The 23,585-nt window shown below is 39.5% G+C and overlaps 1 protein-coding gene across 1 annotated transcript; it reads right to left on the reverse strand.

Annotated features, from left to right (window-relative positions):
• Positions 1–870: 870 nt before the first annotated feature.
• Rab11a (RAB11A, member RAS oncogene family) lies at positions 871–23,327 on the reverse strand. The gene is made up of 5 exons (NM_017382.5): positions 23,155–23,327; positions 13,805–14,000; positions 12,195–12,388; positions 11,073–11,153; positions 871–2,559 (listed from the first exon to the last, which is right to left on the reverse strand). The coding sequence occupies exons 1-5, from the start codon at positions 23,192–23,194 to the stop codon at positions 2,420–2,422; spliced, it is 651 nt and encodes a 216-aa protein (NP_059078.2). The 5' UTR covers positions 23,195–23,327; the 3' UTR covers positions 871–2,419.
• Positions 23,328–23,585: the final 258 nt, after the last annotated feature.

Here is a 23,585-nt window from a genome sequence, read left to right on the forward strand (position 1 = left end):
CAAAAATTAGAATATTCATTTTCCTAACAATCAAAGAACTAGGCGAGCTCAGTCAGATACATGATTCAAACTCCAGAATTTAAAGGATCTAGGGCAAAGGCCACTCTGCTTAGTATACTTAACGGAATGGCTAGAGATAACTTATCTTGACACAGTGACAACTTTGAAAAAAAGGTACAGCGTTTCTGAATAACAAAGACAGGGTATGATGGCTAACTGGCTTTTAAGGAGAATAAACAGGTTTAAGAAAAAGACCTAAAATTAAAACCAATGGAAAGGAGAGTCAAGCACCAAAGCACTTCCCAACTGCCTGAGCCTAAGCTTGTCCAAGTAAATAAAACTGCAATGCTTCTTACTCGGGACAGCCTGTCTCCTGAGATCTAACTCAACATGAAGACTCTTGTTGACATGCAAGCAAAGTCTCTTTCTAATACCTAATGTTGCCTGGAGGTCTCCCAAAATCCACCATGTACAAGTAGCATTTAAACCTATTCTTGGGGAAAAAAAAATCTATTCTTGGTTTAAAATAAAAAAATTTTAAAAAGCTACTCTTACTCATTTTCATTCACTACATAATTTATTTTTTCTTAGTTTTAGTTCATAAATCTATCGTAAATTTTAATAGAAATGGAAGCTTTTCCTGTGTCTAGTGACACTGTTAGAAAAATACAGCCTGTGTCACCACCATTTTTAGAAATAGCTCCCCAAGAGTACAACGTTCTCTGCAGATCTAAAGTCTACCTGAACTGACAGTTGCCCCCAATCCAAGTTTACTCAGCAATGCAAGGACTTATCTTCTCACTCATCAGAAGCAAGGTTTTCATGGCTACTTCTAAAGCACTCAGAAGAAGAATGTAATCTCACCACACTGGGAAAGCCCCTGTAACTGTTTATTAGGATGAGGATGTACTCCAAATCAATAGATTAAAAAAAAGTCCAAATACAGAGCATGCATAAAATACAAAGTAGCAATTTATAAATAGACAGTATCTTTATAACCAATACACTAAAATAACAAATAACTACAAAAGAAAAACAAAATGACTGACTATAGCAATGCCTTCTGTGCTCCCCACACATCATGAGCACTGCAAAAGGCAGAAGATTTAACCATGAAACATAGTCATCTATGCAAGCCCACACAGTTTTTGCAGGTATCCCACCATCCTTAATAACGTCTTTGCAGTTAACTTTCAGAAAACGTCAGGGTAAGTGCTTAATATTATCCACAAGGAAGTAAAACTAAGTATTAGTGTGTACATTTCTGAATGAGAAACTAGTTGTTCCATTGATTTCAATTATGTAGTGGAAAAATCTATTTCAGGGCCCTACAATGGCTAAGTACATTCTACTTAAATTCAAGGTACTATTTCACTTTACATACTAAAAGAACACATGCCTTTAAGTGGTACCACTTGAGTATAAATTAACTTCTCACTGTATTCTTTAGACATACTAAAACCAAAGGATTAATTGAGCTATATTCCATTATACACTGCAGAACTCAAATATAAGCATTGTTAAAATAATTACCCATGCTGGTTGCTGAATATGGTGATAAAATTAGGCTGCATTTCACTTACTAGACAGGTTTAAAAGCAAAATTAACACTTCAAAATGTGATATTACCAGCATTAAGCTAGTTATTACATGAGCAATAAAAATATCACAATCTAGGAAATGAGATTGGTTAAGCTACTCTGGCTGCCGATCACTGCAACAGAGACACCTCAGACAGAAGTCCACTAGCCTACCAGACAGCAGGGTAACTTTGACCACATAACCACACCCTATGCAAACCATAACAGTCCTTTGTGTTTATTAATTCTTTTCCAGAAAAACAACAAAAAAGAATCCCCATCATGTTTGATGCTTACAAAAATTAAAGAAAAAATTTACAACATAGACCTATTAAGGCATTTTAGAAACTGACTTCCACAATGGAAAATCTTCAAGCTCTCAAAATGCTGTTATGTTTACAGGGCAATCCTTAGATCTGTCAAAATATGTACTGTATTGAGAAGAGTGTCTTACAAGCTGCTCTGTGGCAAAACAATAGCTTATTTCTAAGGTTGTCTTAGATCTGATCAGGACCAATAGGTCTAAACTTCAAGTGATAGAGTTCTATTCTGTCCTACAGTGACAGGCTTCCATGATGAAGAGTAAACAATAACTGAGAACTTCAAACATTCAGTTTATTAAACTAAGGCTAGAGAAGCCATAGCATGAAAAAGAACTGCAGTCATTCAGGACAAAGTTGAGGATTTTATAAAGCCAAATCAAAAGACTTAAGACATGGGAAGATTCTTAAGTGTAAGGAAGTAATAAAACACAGAAAGTGACCACAAGAATTACAAATATATTTAAATCTCAGACCTGGGAAATGGACTATACACAGCCTTCTAGGGGAAGAGACGCCTTAGATGTTCTGACAGCACTGCACCTTTGGCTTGTTCTCAGTGGTGGGCGGAACATGAATAGGAACCACATTGTTGCTTGGAGACATGTCATTTTCACGTCTGTCTGACATTTGCTTCTGAGAAACAATGCGGTATATCTCTGAATGACAGAAGAAACAGAAACACTCAGTGTGTATAAACCATGAAGACTTTGTGTAAAAGAGACAGAAGACACACAGAACAGAAAGATACACATTACATTTTATTTGTAGGCTAAGCATGGTAGTGCACATCTGTGACCCCAACACTTGGGAGGTGGAGGCAGGAAATTAAGGAGTTCGGGACCAACCTCAGCCACACAGCAAGTTGAAAAGACAGCCTGGGCTACTGGAACTTTATCTCAAAAGGTAAGGTTTTATTTTCAAATAGCCATTAACTAGAACCAAAGCATTGCTTTTAACAATTTGTGGCCAGGCAGTGGTGGCGCATACTTGGTCTACACAGCCTGGTCTACAGAGTGAGTTCTAGGTCAGCCAGGGTTACACAGAGAAACCCTGTCTCAAAATACCAAAACCCAAAAAAAAAAAAAACCAAAAAAACAAAAAAAACAAAAACAGAGAACGCAGGCCTCCATCTTGCCTTCCCAGTGTTCCTTCTTAAGCAATATCATCAAAAAGTAGGGAAACTCTACAAACGGGCAACCAAATATAATCAGCCTTCCAATAAGATGTACTAGAAAAGACACAATGTACTCCTATGCAGGTTTCATGTGTCCCTGACAAAACAACTCTTGGTGAATTTGCTCAAGCAGAAATAGGACAAATGCAGAGTCAAATAAGTATAAATTTTCTATCTCTGCTACCTTATACAGTAGGTAACTATCTAAATAAAAATTAAAAATCCATGGCTATGCATGGAGAGCCACAGCCTTTAATCAGAAGATGGAGGCAGGCAGATCTCTGTGAGCTCAAAGACATCCTGGTCTACATAGTAAGTACTAGGCCACTCAGGGCTATATAGTGAGACCTTGTCATTAAAAACATCAAAAGGCAATTCCATGAAAGATTTATTAAATGTATTATTAATACACATGGGAAAATCTGAATAAGAGCTGCTCATTAGAAATACTATAGACATACTTAATCTTTAGAACTATAATGTGACTATATAGGAGCATGCATGTTCATGAGATAAAATGTTAAAATTACAATGTAATAAATAAGTTACATGGTCAAAATGTTCCAAAAAAGCTGGACATGGCAATACATGCCTTTAATCCCAGCACTGTGTTGCAGGGTTGGGGAATACAGAGGCATGCAGCAGATCTCTGAGTCTGAAGCCAACCTAGTCAACATAGTGAGTTCTAGGATAGCCAAAGCTATGTAAAAAGATCCTGTTTCACCCCCACCCCCACCAAAAAAAAAAAAAAGTCCAAAACACATCAACCAACTATAATGTATCAACATTATCAAACATTACCTAAATCCTAATTTAAACTGTTGATTTTTAAAAGGTCATATCTATTTAATACTGTTTAGATAACAAATGGCAATAAGGAATTACTATGAATTTCTTAGTGGCTGTGTTGTTATAAATTTCAGTCCCAATTTTTTAGGTATCTCTTCTGAAATAGTCACAAATGAAATGACTTATTATCTGAGATTTATTTCAAAGTAATAAAAACAGGTCACAGATCAGGAACAGACATTGACGGTTACTAAAGGAGGCAGGTATGAGCTATTCTGTTCTAGGTACGCAGGAAACTACACAACAAGGGATAAATCAGTTTTTTGGTACTGAGGAGATGACACAGCAATTAGGAATACTTACTGCTCTTATAGCACCTGGGTTTGGTTCTCAGTACCCAAATGATGACTTAGCATAACTGCAGTTCCAGAGATTCAATGCCTTCTAGCCTCCATGAGCACTAGGTATATTATGTGGTACACACCTCCATAAATGAAAGTATTCATACACATATATTTAAAAAAAAATTTTTCCCCTAAGGTAGAGCAACAGTAACTTACTAAGTGGGGCTAGAGACATGGCTCAGTGCTTTAAGAGAACCCACTAATCTTCTAGAGGACCTGAGTTCAATTACTAGGTGGCTCGAAACTGGTCCCAAGTCAAGCTCTAAGGGCATCTGACTCCCTTTTCTGACCTCTTCCATCACCCACACACATGAAACATACACTCAGGGATCACGAGAGTGTGAACACACACACACACACACACACACACGTCTGAGAAGGATGGTAGTGGTTCAAAGGTGAAGAAGCATCAGTAGAGAAAGAATACAATACAGACAAGCTATTGATTAAAGTTTAAAAACAAGAACATGAAGAATATGGTGTTGACAGGTCTTTCACTGGGGGGGTGGGGGTGGGGGGGATAGGGATGGCCAGTGAGATGCTCAGTGAATAAAGGCACCTTTCTTCAATCCTGACAACGTGAGCATAATCCCCAGTAACTACCTGGTAAAATGAGACTTGTCTACCCCCTGCAAGTTGACTTTTGGCCTTCACTCTCACAATGTGGCACTCAATAAACCTCACACCACTAGAGAAAATAAATACTTAAAAATTTGTCTTAAAAGAAAAAAAAAGCCAGATGTGGTGGCACACACCTTTAATATCAGCACTTGAGAGGCAGAGGTAGGTGGATCTCTGAGTTTGAGACCAACCTGGTATACAAAGTAAGTCCTAGACAGCCAGAGCTACACAGTAATACATTATCTCAAAGAAGAGAAGATAGGGATGATGGCGAAAGAGGAAGGGAGGGAGCGAGGGAGGGGAAAGAAAATAGAAAAGAATGGAATAGGAATGTCTCCAGGGCAAAGAAGAGTTCCCTGACTGAGTCTCATGACTAAGGAATAATGATAATCATCAACTTGTGGTTAAACTATACCATTCGCTCTTTATGTTGTCCATTAATACCTAACTGGATAGAGCACCTTTCTGAAAAGAAAAACATTAAATATGTGATCCCTGTTAAATGTTAACTTCTTTACAAGTTGTTCTAAAGATTAAGTTAGGAAAACAAATCCAAAACACCAGAAACTCTATAAATTACGAAGGCATGCAACACTGGAAGAGAGACAAAGGAGACTTCTCAGAGGAAAGAGAGGTAAATAATTAAAGAGATCTCATTACAAAGCAAGAAACTTGAGCAGTGTTGTGCGACAGTCTACAAGTGCTGCATTCTTCTAGAAATGGTACAGCTGCTATGCTTTCTCCTGTCACCAAAAATGTATCCACTTTTGAAAACCACCAACAAGACAATAAACAAAAAGAATCAGAAAAATATTTTTTCAGGTCTAAACATTTCTAAAGAGCTCCACAACTAATGTACTTAAGTCTCTTGTGTGTGTGTAATTTTCTTTGATAAGCACAAACGGTTCAGCAGGGGTCTGATTATAAAGGGTCGCTTCAGCGTGGAGGAGCGGGCAGTAACATGCTAAGTCAGAGGCAGGTACCTTATTTAACTCTCAGGGGTCTGTTCTCCTTTAGAGTCAAATGAATGTGTGGTCAGTTAATTTCCATGCAGTCCCTTTTCAAGATGCCCAAAGGTTAAGAATAATTAGAAAAAAAAAGCAATCCTGCTTTATCTATTCTCCAACAGAATCTTTTATAGGAGATTTAGACATGAAGTAAAATACTAATATATTATAGCTTTAAATATGAGGCATAACTCCAAAGATATAAAGTCTGTTTTTCTACTCTCCCTGAATTGTGGATTGGCTGGCAAAATAATTCTAAAGAGCTTACACACAATTGTTCCAAATTAAGGAACAGGAAGGGTTATAATTCTAGCTCCATTGGTGCTGGAGACGTCGTAGGTGTTAGGATGCGGCAGAGAATGCTGTTCTGTTCCAAGCACCCACAAAGCAGCTCAAGTCACCTATAACTGCAGTTCCAGGGGATCTGACACCTTCTTCAGATCTCCTCAGGCATGTGGTACACTTACATATACAAGTCTATATACACAAAATAAAAATTTAAAAATCTTTAGTTTCTCCAAAGTTTTTAAAACCTAGTAGCCTAGTAATCCATGCCAGTCTCTACAAAAGCTTCTTATTTATTCACCTTTTCAAACCTCCTGTTCATCATGTACATCTCTTGAAGGTCAAAAAGATTCCCATTTGAGATAGTGCCACATTTTCTGCAGCAAGTGAGACCCAAGATACTATTACCCCTAGTGAAAACAGTCTCAAACTCGGCTGGCAAGACAGTTCAGTGAGTAAAGCGACCCATGTTTCTTTCATCCCTGGGACCCACGTGGTAGACAGTAAGAACTACCTTCTGCATTTGTCCTCTGTCCTCCACTCTGTGCCCACATACATATACACATGCATGCAACAGAAACAAGTTAAAATGTAATATTAAAACTTCTAATAATTCTCCATATTCTTATGAAGTTAATACCTGGCAACTTTAGCGCCTTTGTTTTTATTTATTTTGAGACAGGGTCTTGTTATATGGTCCGGGCACATACAGTCCACCAAGTACCAGGATTAACAGATGTGTGTGTACCACCAAACTGGCTTTAAAGAACCAGTGTGTTACCTTAATTAAAATTATCTCAGCCATAGAATTAAGAGTTTAGTCTTCAATTTAGAAATTTACCTCGAATTTACTAATTACATGGAGAAATCTGGCTAAAAGCACCTGAACTAAAGTTCAAAGTTAGAAGTACCAGTGGCTAAGACAAACACATCATGAGCCTCTTGTATGATGAGTTGAACCACCTTTATGGCATTCAGGCCACAAGCTATACACCTGCATTTAATCACAAGGAAACACTGGATAAAACTCAATCTGAGAAATGACAGCTGACCTAGATCTCTTAAAAATACTAAGGATGATGAAAAAGGAAAAATTAAAGGAACTATTGTCAAGCAGTGACAAGACAGCTAAATAGCACATATGCTATGATTCCAGGCTTTTTCCTTCTTATTATTAATTGAAATTACTGGCAAAATCTGAGTAAGATTTGTAGCTAAAGACTGATGTGCTATTATTATACTATTGATTTAAATCACTGTGTTATGGTTATAAAAGAGAAAGTACTTGTTTCTAGTAAATAAGCAACAACAACAACAAAAGACTTAGGGATAAGGGTAGTATGCAGAGTACTTACTTGCATTTGCATATAGTGTGTGTGTGTGACACTGTGTGTGTGTGTGTGTGTGTGTGTGTGTGTGTGTCTTTGTTGGGAAGGGAAAGGTAAATGGACAGAAAAAAGACACTAATACTTAAGGAAATGGGGTGTTAAGGTTCTCACAAATTCTTTATATTATTACTGTAAGATTTAATCAACTCTGAAATTGCCAAAATACAAAGTTAAAATGAAAAGAGGCATGGAAAACAGTGATTAAAAACATCTCTTAGGGATGAAACTCAGCTGGGATAGAGCTTGCCTGACATGCTCAAGACATAGTCAGTGGCTGGAGAGATGGCTCAGTGGTTAAGAGCACCAACTACTCTTCCAGAGGTCCTGAGTTCAATTCCCAGCAACAACACGGTGGCTCACAATCATCTGTAATAGGGTCTGACACCCTCTTCTGGTGTGTCTGAAGACAGCAATGGTGGTGTACTCATGCATAAAATAAATCTTTAAAAAAAAAAGATTAAGAAAAGACAGAGTTGGATCCCTAACAGTTTGCCCCTCCCCGACACAACTCCTGGTGAACTTGAGATGGAAAAAACAAAGCTGCACTGGAAGGCAGGACTGAAGCAACCCATCAGCCCACCTTGCTACTAGTGAACTACTTTTAAAAGCACCACCAGACAAATCAGACTACTCAGATATGAACAAAGTGTGGATCTACTGCACAATATTTCCAATAATCTTACATTTTAGCTCCATGAACAAAGGAAGCTGCCACCAGGCCTGATGACCTGAGTACTTGCCCCATGACCCACATGCTAAAAGGCGCTGTCCTTTGGCTACCACACTATAAATACTATAACCCCATACCTTATATAAATGAATAAAAAAATGTGATTTTAAAAAGATTAAAAATTAGGCCAGGTATAGTAGCACATGCTTTTCTTCTCAGCACTCCCAAAGCAGGGGCAGGTGGGTCCCTGAATGCTCAAGCCTGGCCTACCCTACACAGTGGAAAACAAAAAGAAAGTAGGACTTGTAGGCATACTGTATATTCAACAAAATATTGCAAGCTTAAAACTATCTGCAGCGAGATCACTCAGAAAAAATCTTTTAAAAAAGCTGCCAGTGCCACAAGCTGTCTATTCCCCTCCAGCCGTAGTGACTATTCTTCAGTTAACAAAAACAATTTTATGCTGACAATGGTGGTGCATGCCTTTAATCTCAGCATTCCAGAGGCAGAGGCAGATAGATCTCTGAGTTCCAGGCCAGCCTGGTCTACAGAGCAAGTTACAGGACAGCCAGGAATACACAGAAAAACCCTATCTCAAAACAAAACAAAACAAAACAAAACAAAGCTAACGTGTATTGGCTGGTTTTGTGTGCCAACTTAACACAAGCTAGAATAATCAAAGGAAGGAGCCTCAGTTGAGAAAAATGCCTCTATGAGATCCATCTGTAAGGCATTTTCTCAATTAGTGATCAATGGGGGAAGGCCCAGCCTATTGTGGGTGGTGCCATCCCTGGGCTGGTGGTCCTGGGTTCTATAACTTAGCAGGCTAAGTAAGCTAAGTGAAGCAAGCCAGCAAGCAGAAGCCCTCCTCAGCTCCTGGCTCTAGGTTCCAACCCCCGAGTTCCTGCCCTGACTTCCTCCAATGATGGACTATGATCTGGAAGTGTACGCTAAATAAAACTTTTCCTCTCCAACTTGCTTTTTGGCCGCAATGTTACATTGCAGCAATAGAAACCCCAACTAAGACACAAATCAAACAAAAAAAAAAAAGTTTTTAATAAAGTACATGCAAATCACCAATATTTATATTATTTTTAAAAATTGGTTTTTTTCTATGTATTTTAACATGTTGTTTTTCCTTAATTACTACTTAAATACTGATTTATCAAATGTTTGCTATGTCCCAGGAAGAGCTAAGCCCTTGACAGGCATTAACTCATATATTTTTGGGAACTACTAAAGTATCAGTGACAGAGCACTCTTTTCTGTGGAATAAAGATAAAACAAACAAAACAACAACAAAGCCCCTAACTAGCAATAACAAATTAAATCATGCCGTATCAAACCATACTCCTGTAATTTAAAAGTACAAGTTCTTTCACGAAGAAAACAGTAACTAACCAAAATGTATGAGAAACTCTGTTTATTTTATATTATGTGTATATCTATGTGTTTGTTCTCATGTATATGTAGATGCCAGAAGAGGGTGTTAGATCCCCTGGAGCTGGAGCTACAGGTGGTTATAAGCAGTCTGGCATAAGTACTGGGAATCAAACTCCAGTCCTCTAGAAAAATATGTACTCCCAACTGCTGAGCCATTTCTCCAACCCAACATATATCCAAATTTTACAGATGAAGAAATTAAAGCCTTTGAAAGAGTAAGTAACTTGCTCAAGATTATAGCTCCAAAAATAAGTGGAAGAATCAGGCTTTCCACTTCATGATCTAAATCCCTAGGCTTATTACACACACTTTTCTTTTAAACAATAAAAGAATACTTTAAGAGTTAAAATTCTGGTCATCTCTAATATAAGTGCTACATACAGCATTAAAACTTATTACATTACAATAGGAAACTAAACAATTCTATATAACAATTTATCAGAACACCACATAAGACTCTACTTTGTGTTGATTAGATTCTAATTCATAAGTTCTTAAAAGTAACACATAATTTAGGTCTATTGAAAAACAATCTATGAAAGTGCTTCTTAATAGATTAAATGTACTTATAATTTGGTTATTCTAATAAAACCAAAGTAAATATGAGTCTGAAGAAATAAAATGTCTTCTTTTTCAAGAAGCTGACCTGGTTACTCACATTCCAAAACAGCATGAACTTTGTCGGTTCCTTGTACTCATTTAACCCTTTCCATATGCAGGCTGGGCTGACTGTCTTTGCAAGGAGCACACTCCTGTTAACTCAGAACAACTATCTGTGCTTTCTTCTTTTCACTTAAAACTTTTGATGTAATTTCCCTAGGCTTTTCAAATTTCTTTTTTTAAGATTTTTTTGTGTGTGCATGTGTGTCTGTCACATGTGTACTGGTACCAGCGTTGGGATCCTCTGAAGCTAGAGCTATAGGCAGTTGTGAGCCACCCCGCATGGGTGCTGGGAACAAAACTCGGGTGCTTGGGAAGAACGGAAGGTACCCTTAAATGCCAAGCCACCTCTCCAGCCAATTTCTAACTTCAAAAGGCATTTATATCTTTCTATAGTCAGGATCTCAGTATTTACGTAATGAAAGTGCATTTTAAAAAGAGAAGAACATACATAAGAACATGTAACTGTCCCTTTGACTATGAGGTATAGACTACATTGCCTGAACACAAGGAAATGAACAAATTACTTTCAAAGAATTTTTCCCCAGATGAATTCACATGACTGAAGTGCAACCTGCAAAAACTGTAACTCTACACATCAAGGAATTTATACTACAGTTGCTCTCTAATGATAGTCATTTTCAGGTGGCATAACAATTTCCTAATTAGTTTAACTCACTTCCTAAAACTCCAGTTCCCATTGGTGTAACCGAAAACACAGGTCTCACCTGTTAGAATTGTCTGAAAAGCAGCTTCAACATTTGTAGAATCTAGAGCAGATGTCTCAATGAATGACAAACCATTCTTCTCTGTAAAAAGAAACAAAATTTTCAGTCTGGTAAATTTTGATTGCTGTTTAATAGTGTTGGTGATTGGTGATCTAATCCAGGGCCTCCCCAATGCCAGCCAAGCCCTCTACCACAGACCTACCTCCCCAACTTTCCATAAGGTGTTTTTTGGTGGTAGTTGTTGGTTTTTTGGCTTTTCAAGACAGGATTTCTTTGTGTAGCCTTGGCTGTCCTAAAACTCCTTTGTATATTAGACTGGCCTGGAATTTACAGAAATCTGCCTGCCTCTGCCTCCAGAGGGCTGGTATTAAAGGCATGCACCACCACTGCCCGGCTTTCTCCAAGTTTTAAAACAGAAGATGTGATAAGCTTACAATCACAAAAGGGAAGATAAAAGACTAAGACTTAGTTCAGCATGGCCAAGAATTCAAGACCAGCCTGAGACTATTCTTCAGATAGTCATGAGACTATCTGAAAGATACATGAGAAAGTATTTCAAACTACCAAACAAAAACCTCTAAATGGTACCAACTTCTGGCGTAATATATAGACAATATTTTACTTTTACTTCAGTAAGTTAAAAGTAACAGTAAGAAATTTTCGCTCCCTTGTAATTACTTCTGCATATAAATACCACCAATAACAATGAGTGAGACTATTCAGAATTTAGTTAACTTATCAAACGTCCCACTATTTCCACCCCTAACCATCCTCCCTAGCAACTATATAGCTAAAAACACACTCACTTAGAAGTCTATTCAATTTGAAAATTTTAAGTTAGAGGAAAATACTCACAATCCTTTCACTAATACAACATCATGACTTCTTAGCAGATGCAGCGCTGCTTTCTTCTGGTAGTTTCCCCTACCAGAAGGGCAGCTAGAAATAAGCAGATCCTATATGAAGCGCAAAGTGCTCAACTTCTAAGCATCCTTGTCAGTCTTCGACACTCCTTGACATACTACTTTTCAGACTCACATAGAACATTGCTAAAGAAGAGAGGTGTAATGTTCAAACAGAAATGCAGAAGCACTGTAATACTGTGGAGTTTATATCACTAACCTGCAAAAGCTCTTGCTTCATCTGTAGGAACTGCCCTGAGATGACGTAAATCACTCTTATTGCCCACAAGCATGATAACAATGTTACTATCAGCATGATCTCTCAGTTCTTTCAGCCATCGCTCTACATTTTCATATGTGAGATGCTTAGCAATGTCATAAACCAATAAGGCACCTACTGCTCCACGATAGTATCTGCAACAGAAACATATAACTATCAGAAGACAATCAAAAAGTAGAAATGAATACCAGAAAGAACACAAAAGGTGATGGTATAGGGCTAGAGAGATGGCTCTGTGGCGGAAACACTTGCCATCCAGCATGAAGATCTGCTTGGGTGTTAAAAATCCCCAGAATCCATGAAAAAGCTGACATGGTAGCACTCAGCAATCCTGGTCCTCCTACTGTGATATAAGGGAGTTGGGGGCTGAAACAGGAGAATCCCAGACGTTCTCAGGCCAGGTATCCTGGCATAAACAGCACTGAACAACAAATACTGCCTATCTCAAACAAGGTAGGACCTCACAAGTGTGAGGACCAACATCCAAGGTTGTCTGTCCTCTGACCTCTATCTACACAGCAAGAATACACAGACATACACACTAACACAAACACCCTCTACATTCTCTCATATGCTCATCCTCAGGGACACACACAAACACACACACAAAGAGATTTTTAAAAACAATAATACAAACTTGTAAATAAATTTCTGAAAATTCCTAGTTATCACATGAGGGGTGGTGCCACATAACTGTCCTGGGTGCTGGAGGTCTGAGGCCTGCCTGGGCTACATAATGAGTACCATGCTACAAAGTGAGACCAGGTACGTACACACACACACACACACACACACACACACACACACACACCAGATATGGCAGATAGTAGTCATCCCTTATATGAGGTTTTATACCTAGTCATCCACAGGCCAAAAATATTAAATGGGAAATAATAATAAATAATTCATAAGCTTTAAATTGCCACCATTTTAAGTATCATGACAAACTCCTCAGTTTTCCCCTTCATCCAGGCCAGCACATGATTCATTCTTTTGTCCAATGTACCCACACACTATATAAACTACCTGCCTGTTAAAGTCACTTTGTAGCTCTGCCATTATTTATGGTCTTTTCTGTGTTCAAGTAACCCTTAGTTTATTTAATAATAGCCCCCCAAAGCAATTATGACATGACAAAGAAAAAAGGGTCTATTAAGAGAAAAGATACAAGATGCTGGAAAGATGGCTCAGCAGTTGAGAGTACTTGCTGCTGCTGTAGAGGACCCAGGTTTGTTTTCTAGCATCTACACAGTGGTTCACAACCATTTGTAACTATACTTTCAATGGATCGGATACCATCTTCTTACCTCCATGTGTACTAAGCATGAACATGGTACACATACACATATACAGGCAAAACATGAATAAAAATAAGATGAATTTTAAGAGAGAGAAACAGAGGGTTTAGTACAATCTGTGGTTGTAGGCATTGAAGGAAGGTCTTGGAACATCTTGCAAGGTTAAGGGAGGACTACCGTTTCTTCCCAGTACCTAAACTCAGCAATTCACTTGATACCAACCTATTCCAGAACTGAAAACCATGAACTTACGCAGACGTTATAGCCCTGTACCGCTCCTGCCCTGCTGTGTCCCATATCTGTGCCTTTATTGTTTTCCCATCAACCTGGATGCTTCTTGTTGCAAACTCTACTCCAATGGTACTCTTGCTTTCCAGATTAAACTCATTTCGAGTAAATCGAGACAGGAGGTTACTCTTTCCAACACCAGAATCTCCAATAAGGACAACTAAAAAGACAAAAAATAAATAAATAGTATAAGCTGGATGAAGGCACACACATTCAAAATACCAGCATACTTAACAGGAGGATGTTTGGCTTCAAAATAAATACAACCAAGGATTTTTAAAGAGACAGAAGCATAGTACTGAATAGTTTACATCCATGACTAATCAATTTAAACCAATCACTTACTCTTAGTAATCTATTTCTGTCTGCATAATGACTTTCGCACATCATCTACTTAGCACAGATCAGATATAGCACCCCATCTAAAAAACATCCCCCTCTTTTATTCCTATTTAGGAACTCACACCCAGTGCCCTACTCATGTAAGGTAGCTAAACAACTGACAACTGAGCTATATCCCCAGCCCTTAAAAATGCAATTTTGCAATTTTAATCATAGAATACTGTAGTCATCAATTCAAACACCAATTACCTTTAACTTATACCAACCTCACTACCTTAGAAAGCATTCTGAAAAGTAAATATCGACTTGTGATTTTCATGTGTTAGACATCAAACAAAAGATGTCAGCGCATGGAGTAGGAAAGTGTGTGTGTTCTACTACTGTCATGAAAGACTGGGGGTGATAGAGAGCTGAAACACATTTAAAACAGGAGGCACGAGGCTTACAAGCTTTGCTGCTCTGCTCATAGAAACTACAATCATCTTTAATAGTTACAGTTCAGACTGGCAGAAAGCACGAGGGCGCCCAACCTTACTACAAACAGGAGCCCTAGGAAGTTAACAATTCTGACACACTGAGTCAAAGCCAAAGCAAGGAAGACAAACACTTTGACTTAGGACTTTAAAAAGTTTTTTTTTTTTTTCAAAACAAATTTTGATTATACCTGCTTCCTGTGGTTTTTATAAAAGATGGCAGTTTATTTACAAGTAACTTCTCATCTCAAGTGTTACTCTACTTTGAAACTCTTCAAATAGAGCTGGTGAGATGACTTAGCAAATAAAGGCACTTGCCTCCAAACCTGAGGAACAGAGATCCATCTCTGGGACGCATACACTCCACTTGTGCACAGAACTCAGCTGAGGTTTGGTCTATTGCTATGTATTATAATACTAAATACTGGTCCTGGTTGCCCTTAGGGATGAGGTGTAGACCCAAGCGATGCTATATAACCTTGCCACCCAAGTTATTCCTGATTGGTGAATAAAGATGCCCCAAGGCTTGGGGTCTGAGGAGAGACAATTAGGAGAGAGAACATGCCACGGGATAGGTGAGTCATGAAAACATGACCACAAGAGCTGACCAATTGGAGTTAAGAGCTGCCCAGGTGGAACATGACAAGTTTTAACTCAAGGTTATTGACAGGGAAGTAGATTTTAATAGCATAGAGGGTAGATATCTGACCAGCTCTAGTTCATTAAAGGCTTATTATAAATATAAAAATTTTGTGTCTTTTATCTGGGAATTAAATGATCTAAGGCAGGGTAGAAACCCACAACTGAGATTAAATATATACTACTACAGAGCTCACACAAGTGAATGAATATAATTTTCCATGTTTATAAACATGAGTACGAATGCTATGTATATGAGCCAGAAGAGAAGAGAGCTGGAGTTACAGACAGTAGTGAACAGCCAAATATAGGTGCTGGAAACTGAACTGGGTCCTCTCTAAGAGCAGCCAGTTCTTAACCACTAAGTCACCTCTCCAGTTCCAATCAATGCAATTAAGAAAATTTTTAAAAAGGGAGGGGGAATTTCATGGGCTGGAGAGATGGCTCAATGGTTATGAACACTGGTTATTCTTCTAAGGACCCAGGTTTGAGTCCTTGTACCCAGAGGTAGCTTTCAATACTTTAACTCCAGACAACAGTTTGTAATTCAGTTCCAGAATCTGATGTCCCTTTCTGGCCTCTGCCTGTACTACATACAAGTAGTTAACAGACATTACTGTAGACCAAATCACCCACACACATTAAAATTTTCAGAGTCAGCCATGGTGTACTTCTTTTAGAAGTGTACTTCATAGTGTACTTTTAGAAGGCAGAGGTTGGCAGATCTTTCAGGGTTCAAGGCCAATTTGGTCTACACAGAGTTCTAGGCCAATAAGAGCTACAAAGTGAGATCCAGTATCAAAACAGAACAACAACAAGAAACAGAGCCAGTGGCACACACCTTTAATCCTAGCTCTTGGGAGGCAGAGGCAGGTGGATCTCTGAGTTTGAGGCCAGTGTGGTCTACAGGAATGAGATCCAAGAGAAGTAGAGCTACACAGAGAAACACTGTCTCTCAAGGAGAGGGGATGGGGGTAAGTTGGTCGAGACAGGAAACTGAAAAACAAGTTGTTTGTTTTAAGGGAGGGTCTCAATTTGGAACCCAGGTTGGTCTAGAACGCACAAAACTCTCTTACTTCAGCTTCCTGAATGCTAAGATTATAGGTGTGTGTCATTGTGCCCAACTTCAGATAAGTTGGGTTAAAACATAAATTTAAAGATCAAAATGGGGTTGGAGGTTTACAGAATCTAAGCCAGCTAACATTTTTTTCCCTGCATAAATTTTTGTAGGTATTTTAGTGAACACTGTATTTATTTCTACTGTTGACTAGTAATACTTTTTATGTAGCTAATTGATTTAGGCATCAGACTAGAAAAATCAACAGCAGGGTTAAGGTCACAGACTAATAAGCCATGTTTTACTCAAAAGATTGGGATTTGATGGTGCACGCAGAAAGGAGGCTGACTGCACTCCAGCCAAAGGAAAAGAGAGTACACCTTTCTTGTTACAGAAGTACACACAGCTCGCCCTAGAACAACCATGCATTATCAAATGCATATCTTTCTGGCTTCCTGTATCAGCTGATTCAGCAAGAAATCCCAGCAGCAGTGACTCCATGTAACAAAGAAGATAATTCTGTCTTTGTAGTCAGAGAGTACACTAGCAAACAGACATTAAATACTTTTACTGGATACCAGGGAAAATGATGTCAAGGTCATGAAAACAGATTAGTAGGCTGGTTTCCAAACTCCACTACTGTAGATGTGAAGTTGAATCCCAGCAACATTAATAGCGCCTCCTTATTGAGATACATTCACTGTTCATTCTTAGTATAGGAGGTTAAATGGTCAGATCACAACTCCTGGGTGGGAACAGGGAGAGGGTCCCAGCCAAGAACCTAGTCTGGGCTTCTCCCAAAACTTCCTTCACCTTTCCTGAATAGAAATCCTCAGTCACAACAAGAATACAGAAACTTAGGCCTGAAAGACGGTTCACTGGTAGAGGCAATTACTGCCAAACTTAAAGACCTGAGTTCAATCCCATGGACCCACACAGTAGAAAGAAAATCCATCCCTTCAATTGTCTTAGACTTCTATCCATAAACACCATGGCATGAGCCCCCCACCTCCCAAAAAAGAAAAAAAAAAACCTTAAATAAATAAATATGATTTGGAGAGGAAGAAGACTGGATAATCTGCTGAGGAAATCTCCTTTCAATCACTTCTGGTCACACACTAGCATCAGCAATCACTTGAGGTATGAAACAGTGCAGAAAGAAAAAACTAAAGATTAGAACATCTAATTAATTCACAGACACTCCAGTTTCAAATAGTAATTCAGAACCACTCACAATCTAAAGTAAAAAAGCAAAGGTGAGCATGGCACCTGGGTAACAGCATCCTGTGGTGGGGACACCTTCAAAGAGCAGGGTACACTCCCACAGATGCTACAGCACTAAGTCACACTCTGTTCTGTTTTTAAAAAATTAGCCATTCTTATATTTTGGAGTTTTGTTTTTTATTTTACTTTATGTGTGTGAATGCTTTGTCTACATGCATATATGTACATAACATTCATGCCTGCTATGTCACCTGGAACTGGGGTGAGGTTCTCTCTGCAAGAGTAACAAGTGCTCTTAATTGCTGAGCCATCTCTGAAGTTCTCTGGCTTATGCCTTGACCTCTACTTTTAACTAATGACTAAATTTACCATCTCATCAAGGTCAAATTCTTATACTAAGTGAAGAACCCCCCCACACACATACCCATGTAACCAATTAATTTTATTACTTTAAAAAATTACCTTAAAAAATTTATTACTTAAAAAAAATAGCACCGAGCAGCGGTGGCACATGCCTTTAATCCCAGCACTTGGGAGGCAGAGGCAGGTGGATTTCTGAGTTGGAGGTCAGCCTGGTCTACAGAGTGAGTTCCAGGACAACCAGGGCTACACAGAGAAACCCTGTCTCAAAAAACCAAAAAAAAAAAAAAAAGCAATAGTTTGTAAACAATTCAAAATTCACAAATGATCTAACAGTATAAAATAGTTATACCAACTAGTTACTGACAAGATCTCCAAAGACTAGCAACTTGTCTAAGGAAAAGGATATCTTAAATGACCTAAGATTCCAGTTTTGTAAGGATGGAAAAAAAGATAGTTTCTGTGACATGATCAGGGGCTGGAGAGATAGCTCAGCAGTTAAAAGCACTGACTGCTCTTCCAGAGGTCCTGAGTTCAATTCCCAGCAACCTCATGGAGGCTCACGACCATTTGCAATGTCATCTGATGCCCTCTTCTGGTGTGTCTGAAAAAAAGCTACAGTGTACTTATATAAATTAGTACATAAAATAAATAGATCTTTAAAAAAGAAAAAGAAATGTGACATGATAAGGAGAGCCATTTCTTTTTTCTAACCAAAGCAAGAAGTAATCTATTTAGGCTCAATGGCCAGATAGATGGATGGAATTATCTAACAAAAGAGAATTCATTGGTCATTGATAATGATTCTAAAAAACAAAACAAAACAAAAAACTTATGGACCTTTGTGGACTCAAAATTAAACAATTTCAAGGCAAAATACTTTCATTAAGATGACAACATTTAACTCACCCCACCACTACCAGTGATGCGAGGATCAAAACACCTAAGGCTAATGCTAAGCATATGATTTATCACTGAGTTATTATCTACCACCAGCTTCTTGTTTTTTAAAAATGTGGGATACTTTGTATTCATATCCAACAATCAAAGAAATCAATTTCTGGGCAAGCAAGATGGTCAGTAAATAAGGACACTTGCTGCCAAACCTGAAGGTAGAAAGAGAGGACAGACTTCTGACCTCCACACACCCCCAATATACAGACAGTCACATAGATAAGCAAATAAATAAATGCAAAAAGAATTTAAAGGAAGCTCCAGTAAATTTTTTATGTATCAATTACTAATATAATATCCTAGGCTGAATGGACATAGCAATATCTCTATAAACTGGATGGCAATATAATTCCTAAATATAACGCCCCCCAAAACTTAGATAGCCTCATCTACTGAAGCTCAAACTAATACTTAATATTAACTTGTTTACATATATGCCTTATATTCTATACAAAACACAAATATCAAACTGTTAAATACTGTAAAAGCAGAATGTGTGTGTGTATATATATATAAAATTTAATTTAGTTTCTATCTTCAACCACATTTAAGTATTTTTGCTATTGTTTTTGTTGTTTGTTTCTGAAACACAGTCTCATCCTGTAACCCAGGCTGACCTCAAGAATCATGGCTATCCATTACCTCGTCCTCCTAAGTACTGTAATCACAGGCATAAGCCACCATGCTCAGCCCACATTTAGTTTCATACTTCTCTAGCAAGCTCATTTTCTGTACTAAAATTTAACTTCTCACCTCACCTACAGAATATTAGCTTTAAAATTTACCACCTGAAATTACTATTTTCACACTGGTTTTCAAAAGCTTGGAAGATAATTTTAATCTCAACCACATTCACAGTCCAACCTCACCAAGTCTTTAAAATAAAATGCATCAATAAGGCTAAAGTCTAGACACGTTTTTCCAGGTTCATCAGAATCTGAGTTGCTAAGCCGAAAGTTGTGAAAGAAAAGCCACCAAGCTTCAACTTCAAGTCGGTGGGTGTTACTGCCGATCAGCTGATGACTCGTGACACCTGGACTTCAATGAGACTCAGAAGATAAAGCCAGGGGAGGTAGACTACGCACCCAGCTGTGCTGAGGAAGTGCCACTTTGGCTGTCTTGATACCCAACTACCTCACTTGTGCCCCACAGCACCTTAACTACATTGTATATGTACAAGATTAACAGGTTTTTAAACAGCCATGCTTAAGTAAAAATTAACCTTCAAGAATGCATCATTTAGCATTGTCCTCTCTGCCCACATTACATTCCCACTTAGACTAATCCACCCCATACTAATAAACATGCTCGTGTTCCACGTACAAACCCCAGTCGCCTTAACTTAAGTGTGCTAGCTAGCCTCCTCCAAAGTTGAAATGCCACGGTTCATCTTAGTGAATAAATCTCTGTAGAATGAAATCATTTTAAAGTAATTGTATAAGTAAAAAATTGGCTAAGTAATCAGTGTTGAAATAAAAAATAAAGTGACTCATATCCTGTAGCAGTTTCTAAAAAGTGGAAACTCTTCTCAGCAGAATTTTTAAACACCCAGTCTCACACAGCAAAGTATACAAAAAAATAAAACCAGAACCCACATAGACACAAAATATTTCAGAAGTTTCTTGGTTCTGTGCTTCTTTATTAAAATTTACATGTTCTTTATAAAGATGTATTGATTAGTGAGTGAGGTGGCTCAGTGGGGAATGATGCTTGCTTACCACGCCTGATGACATGAATTTGATCCCTGAGACTGTCGGGGTGGAAGAAAAGAACTGACTCCCAAAATTTGTTCTCTTACCCTCAACATGTGCTATAGTACACACTAGCATACACAAGTCAGTAAATACAATTTTTTAAAAACTTTAGGAGCCGGGCATGGTGGCACATGCCTTTAATCCCAGCACTTGGGAGGCAGAGGCAGGCGGATTTCTGAGTTCGAGGCCAGCCTGGTCTACAAAGTGAGTTCCAGGACAGCCAGAGCCATACAGAGAAACCCTGTCTCGAAAAAACCAAAAAATAAAAAATAAAAATAAAAAAATTTTAAAAGATTTATAGCTCAAAAGTCGGACAAGAACTATAACTTCATTTATAACCACTGAGTCCTCACAAGAGCTAAGTTTTATAATCTCACTCCCCAAAAAGTATCACAGTATTTCCTTTACTGAGGAAACTGAGGCTCAAAAAAGTTGAGCTGGGAGAAATAGTATAATTATATCATAATCTCAAAAAGTAAAAAAATACAAAAAAAAGTTAACTTTTCCAAGGTTACAAGGCAAAGAAACATAAAACCCCCATGTTTTCTCATTGATCAGAGGATGGTCTAATCTAAAAATTAAACTTTAATTCCTTCGGCCAATCTAGGATAAATTAACATTCTTAGAAAAAATAAAGTTTTCTATAACCAACATTCACATTCCAAACCAAATAAGAGAAATAACTTCAAAAGGTACCACCATTACAAAGTACTTAAAAATAAAACTCCCTTGATTGACTAAACCTTAGGATTTAGGTAATTTCAAATAATCTCAAATGCCTTAAATAAACATCCTAGGTCTCCTATTTGTTTTTATTTTTTTTTAATTTTATCTTATTTTATTTTATTTTTTGAGACAGGGACTCACTATGTAACCTGGTTATCCTGGAACTCACTCTGTAGACCAGGCTGGACTGGAACTGCCTGCCTCTTCCTCCCAAATGCCGGGATTTTAAAAGCCTATACCGCCAAGGCCTGCTTTCCTAGTAGTATTTTTAAGGTTTGGTGCCTTCTTATCTATACATTACTTTCCAATATGGTAGTAAGGGTAACACTGAAGGTACTTACTCTATAAATAGAATATTCGGAGTAACTTTTGATAAGGGTGTACTAGCAGCTAATATGTCAAGACTTGTAAAGAATTTGGAAATGTTTCCTGCTTCTTCACTTAGTCCAATCACTCTTAGCACCCAATGGCAAAGCCAGGAACACTCACCATGCTTAACACTCTTGAAACTCCACCCTCCCCAGAAAAGCTTTAAAAGCAAGGGCTTCTTCCTCACTGGCAATGATCTTTGTTCAACAAATTACTGATGGCTGCCCTTCTAATTCAGGAGCAGAGCAAGGCTACGAAAGTGAGAGCGCATTCATGAACAAAAAAAGCGTTCACTGTACTCTCTCGTCACTGAGAACTGTATCCTTTCACTTCAGCTTCTTCGCGGACTCAACCCATAAGCAAGTCTCTATTTACATTCTTCCCTGTTCTGTCCACCGGCTCCACATTTCCCCCCATCCTGTAATAAATTCTTGATTTCACTAAAAGGGCACGCTAGCACTATAACCCTCTCTCACTGTTTGGGAAAGGTATGTGACCAACCAGGGTTCTTCCCTTCCTGTCGGATCCTCCCAGTATTGCAGCAGGAAGCAACCAGTCCACAGTGATAAGCTCGCTAGTATTTGTGCAGCGCACAACCTTTCCTGTTCGGGAACTGGGCCTTCAGGTCTGGCAGGGATAACAGCCACCACCCATCCGCAGCCCCTTCTCGAAAGCCAAGTAAAAGGAGTTATCCCGGTCTGGTTGTAGCTAGGCAGGGACAGAGATGAAAAGGGGGGGAAAAAAAAAAAAAAAGAAAAACGCGAGGTGGGAAGTCATCTGCTTGCCTGGACACTGCGACAAGTGCATGAACGCCAGGAGTGATGGACAGCCCCTCTTGCCCTCCCCTTCTCTCCCTCCCACCAGCCAGGTCGCTCCGGAGTGCTAAACATTAGTTGCCCGTCTGTGGGGAGGGAGGGGACAGTCCGCGGGTACTGACCTCGAGGTCTGCGGGGATGGGGGTGGGGGCCCGGGGACGGGCGAATCTGGCCGAAGCCCAGGAAAAGGCTCACGAGGAGGGAAGGGAAGAAAAGGGAAACGAACAGAAAAGAGAAAAAGCAACACCCCCGCCCCCCGAGCCAGTGGGTGTCCCGATATGGGTGCTCAGCCCAGGCAGGGGCCTGTCAGAGGGGGGACGTGAGACGAGCAGCAGCATCCAAGAGGAGGGGCTCGAGACGCCCAGGGAAGGAACTGCACGGCCGTGAGGGACGCAGCCATCGGGGAGGACATACAGAGAGGGGCGCCGCGGCTCGTCAGGCCTCCCAAGGGCGCGGGAACCCGGACGAGCGGCGGGACCCCCGACGGGGCGGCAGGAAGGAAGCGCCGAGGCGGACTCCGACCAGGGCAGGGCTGGCCCTGCGCGGGTCCCCCGGGAGTGTCTCGGGCCCCAAATGGGCTCTCGCTGGCCCACGGCCTCACCTTTAAAGAGGTAGTCGTACTCGTCGTCGCGGGTGCCCATGGCGCGGCCGAGGAGCTGAGGGGCGGGAGCGGCGGTGGCAACGGCGGCGGGACCAGGGGGCGTCGCTGCAGGGGTAACCCGAGCGAGCGAGGAGCTTCAGCTGCCGGACCCGGTGACGAGCCCCGCCCTGTATGCGTCACTTCCGGAAGGCCCCAGCCCCTCGCAGAAAGTACTTCCGGAGAGATGGCACCCCGCCCATAAGCTAGGCAGGGTGGAATGCGCAGGAGTGGACACCACATTCTCACCCGGCTTTGGGAAGGCATACAGGAAAAACAATCCTAAAATGGTCCTTGGAGCCTTTGGCTTGTTCTTCTCCCCAATCATTCAGAGAAGCGAAGTGTAAATCTTTTAGTATCTGGCTTCCGGTTGGGGGCGGAGTTTTGTCAGCATT

The sequence above is a fragment of the Mus musculus genome, chromosome 9 (genome assembly GCF_000001635.26).
Source record: "Mus musculus strain C57BL/6J chromosome 9, GRCm38.p6 C57BL/6J".
Classification (NCBI taxonomy): domain Eukaryota; kingdom Metazoa; phylum Chordata; class Mammalia; order Rodentia; family Muridae; genus Mus; species Mus musculus.